This window comes from Rhea americana, unplaced genomic scaffold (genome assembly GCF_003343005.1).
Source record: "Rhea americana isolate MKP2758 unplaced genomic scaffold, rheAme1 scaffold_97, whole genome shotgun sequence".
Classification (NCBI taxonomy): domain Eukaryota; kingdom Metazoa; phylum Chordata; class Aves; order Rheiformes; family Rheidae; genus Rhea; species Rhea americana.
The window spans coordinates 2,745,618-2,749,023 of record NW_028187166.1 but is presented as its reverse complement, the minus strand read 5'-3'; the positions used below and the strand labels follow the sequence as shown (position 1 = coordinate 2,749,023).

The 3,406-nt window shown below is 67.1% G+C and overlaps 1 protein-coding gene across 1 annotated transcript in view; it reads right to left on the bottom strand.

The window, feature by feature from the left end:
- FIBCD1 (fibrinogen C domain containing 1) overlaps positions 1–2,362 on the bottom strand; it is a 20,029-nt gene extending 17,667 nt beyond the window's left edge. Inside the window, exon 1 of the mRNA XM_085325239.1 lies at positions 2,324–2,362. Within this exon, the coding sequence (XP_085181365.1) occupies positions 2,324–2,362 (39 nt within the window). The remainder of the gene's footprint in view (positions 1–2,323) is intronic.
- Positions 2,363–3,406: the final 1,044 nt, after the last annotated feature.

The following is a 3,406-nucleotide window of genomic DNA, read 5'->3' as shown; positions in this document are numbered from 1 at the left end:
CCAGCGGCTGCGGAGTCGCTCCGGATCAGCCCCGCCGCGACGCCCGGCGCTGCGCTCCCCTGCGGCCGCGCAGATGTGCCGGCACAGCTGGAGCAGCAGCTGGAGCAGCCGGTAAGGCAGGGGCTGCTCCCGGGCGCAGGGTGCCTCCTCCAGCACTCGCCCCCGTCTCCAGGGGTGCCGACCCGGCGCAGCGCCCAAACGCGGAGGGTCCAGCCGTGCCGCCGGGAGCTGCGGGGCAGGGGCAGGGTTCCCACTCGCGGGAGGCAGGGCGCGAGCAGGGCGAGGGGGGCACTGGGGACGGCCCTGCGACTCTTGTGCCCGCGGGCGGCTGAAGCGCTGGGGGCAGCTACAAAACTCGAGGCACAGTGGAAAGGAGGTGTCGGGCAGGGGGCGGAGGGAGGCAGCCAGGAGCCCCAGGCCCGTGGGCTTGTGCCCACGCATGCACGAACACCGGGCACAGCAAGTGGGGCACCTTGCCCAGCCCCCAGTGCTCCCAGTGCAAAGGAGCAGTGCTGCCCCATGGGTCCAGCGGGCCTGTGCCCTGCAAGCTCGGGAATCTCCACTCGGGCTGGTTTACCATCCCGGCGCTGGGCGTGGACGTGGTTTTCTTTACCGTACCTTTGTGGCACCTGTCTTTAATCTTGCGTTTGCACAGGGATGGCACAGCTCGCTGCTCAGGGACTCCTCTCCAAGACTCGCAGCCYGCTTTGGGAAGAGCTCGGCAGCATGGTGCCAGGAGGCAGCCGAGCTCTCCGGGGCCAGGAGGGAATCCCAGCCGCTTCGGCTCGAGTGGCGGGTCCCTGTGTGCTTGTTGTGTCCTGGCCAGGTTCAGAGCCCACCTTTGGCCTTGATCGCTTCGTATGGATTTACAGGGAGATATCAAGGGCCTGAAGCTCATCTCCTTCCTCACTGACAGTTTTCAGGGATTTACCTTTATGGTTGAGACCATCCAGCTCATTCCACCAGTAGCATGTTTTGCCCCCCCCCACCCAGCCAGGCTCAGGGCCTCTGTTGCTCTGCTTTTTCGGAAGCGGGAGGCCTTGAGCGCCTGGGAAGTTATTTTAACATAACTCCAAACAATAAAAACTCATCATTAAAAAGAAATGTATCTTGGCTTCATGTGGCCTGGCAGTGCAGAGAGGAGTGATTCAGTGGGCTTGTCAGCCCTCGGTGTTAGGCACGCCGAGCTGAACAACTGGACACTCTCCAAGTCCAGCAACTCATTTTCTGCAGATGGAGCCAGGACCGTACAGTGGGCTGACGTTTAATTTGCAATCCAACCTACCTTGACATAAACCCATAATGTAATCGCGGAGGCGCGGCGAGCGGGACGGGCAGCGCGGCCAGCCRCGCGGTGCTGGCAGTGACGGGCGATGCCGGGGTGCCCGGGGCAGTACCGAGCAAGGGTGTGCGTGCCGGCTGCGGYGATGGCCGCGCCGCGGGTCTGGCGCGTTGCAGACCATGTGCGCAYGCGTTGCCGGCGTCCCGGGCTCCTCGGCTGCCTCCTGCCCCAGCCTGCCGCCCTCGCGAGCTGGAGGCACCCTGGGAGCGGCGGGGGAGTTAATGTGCGGCATCCCCGGCGGGAGTGCGTGCCTGGCCTGTCCCCGCAGCTGTGCTGCGCTTGTGCCGCCGGCAGGCTGCTCGCAGGGCCCGTGCTGCGCTGCTTTCTTCCGAGAGCATCATGTGGCCATTCGCGTCCCCCTGCCTCTCGCGGGGCCGCAGTGAGCGTGGTGGGGACCGGGCTGAGCAGGCTGCCAGGGAGGACGGAAATGCAAGCGTGCTGCATGCCCTGCATGGGTGCTGTGCGGCGCAGAGCCCGCGCACCCCTCTCGTCTGCCGCCAGAGGCTCGGCGGTGCCCGGCTGGGTCGCGGGTGCCGTGGGCTGCTCAGCCTTTGCAAATGCCATGGCAAAGGCTTGTCCCCAGGCCGTTCCCCGGGGCCGGCGCCTCGCGGTGCCAGTGCACGGCTCCCCGACCAAGGCCAGGTTCCTCCCCGCAGAGGCGGCTGTGATTTTGGGGCCCTGAGGGATGCTCAGGGCTAGCCCTGTCCCTGCTCGTTACTCAGATTCATTAGGCCCCCGTGGAGATGCTGGCCTGGCTTAGAGCTGACTCACCCTGCTTGCCCGGGGAAGGCAGCTAGCGCCGTGCTGTGCCGCATTACCCACCAYAGCCCAGCGCGGCCGGAGCCGCGGCGCAGGGATAGCGGCCCCGAGGAGGGGACAGGGCAGCGGCCGAGCCCCACGGCTGCAGCACCGTCCGGAGCCAGGCAGCCCCGGTCCCGCGCCGTGGCCTTCGGGCAGCCCCGGTGCTGCGCGGGCACGCACCGGGTCGTGCAGGCTTGCAGCTCCTTCGCTCTCCTCCATGCATGCTCCTAATGCGTCTGGCTATATTTAGCCTCAAAAATTTCATCTTAGAAAGCCTCCTCGGGCAGGGAAAGCTGGCCCCGATGACATTATTAGTCCATCGTGCGGTGCGGGTAAGGACAGTGAAGGCAGCCCGGCGGCTGCGCGGGAGCATGCCCAGGGCGCCGGGACGGACCGCAATGTGCGGGGCGGCCGCGCTGGCGGCGCCTCGGCCGGGCGGGAAGGGGGTACCTGCCCGCAGCCCGGTGGCACGMATCGGTATGGAGAAGGAGGGGGATGATTCACGTCTCGGGGTGAGAACGGGAGAGCCGCTGACGTGGGGAGGCCGGGCGGGCGCTGCGGCTGCGGTGCCGCGGGAGCCGCAGCGCCCGGCAGAGTCGCCTCTGCCCCGGCGCACGCCTGCCGGCGCTGCCGAGGGGCCCGGCACTGCCTGGGGGCACTGGATGACTAAACYGATCTGGGATCACATCCATGCACTAAAATAAGTCATCTTCTGTTGTTTTCTTTTTTTYCCCTCTTTTCTTCTCTTTTAAGACGCCGACTTCCCTCTTGCAGCTCAAGACGGCGACTGGCACCGCGACGCCGGGCGCTGGGCAGGGGCTCGGCTCGCGGCGCTGCTATTTGCCRCTAGCGGTGCGGGGGACGGGGAGGGCGAGCAGGCGGCCGGGAGCCCGCGGCCTCCCCGCGTAGCGGGCGCCCGCTTTTCTTGGAAGCGTGCCCTTGCAGCCGGCGAGTCGTCGCCGCGCACGCACGGCGTCAGACAGCATCATAATATTAATAACGGAAGGGCAGTGCCTTCAAAGATCTTCGCCCCTGCGCYGCACGGCTGGCGAGAGCGCTGAATGCAAAGGAGGCGCGTGAGCCTCATCCCAAGCAGCCGCCGGGGAGAGCACCGGGGCGTCCGCCCGGCCCCGGCGGGTCCGCGTTTAACCCGCTTGGGAAGGAGGAGCAGCGCTCGCGGGCGCTCTCTTTGCTCCGAGCCGGTGGGGGGGGGGAGCCGTGCTGCCGGCAGGATCCCTGTGCCCCGCACCGGCTCGTGCCTCG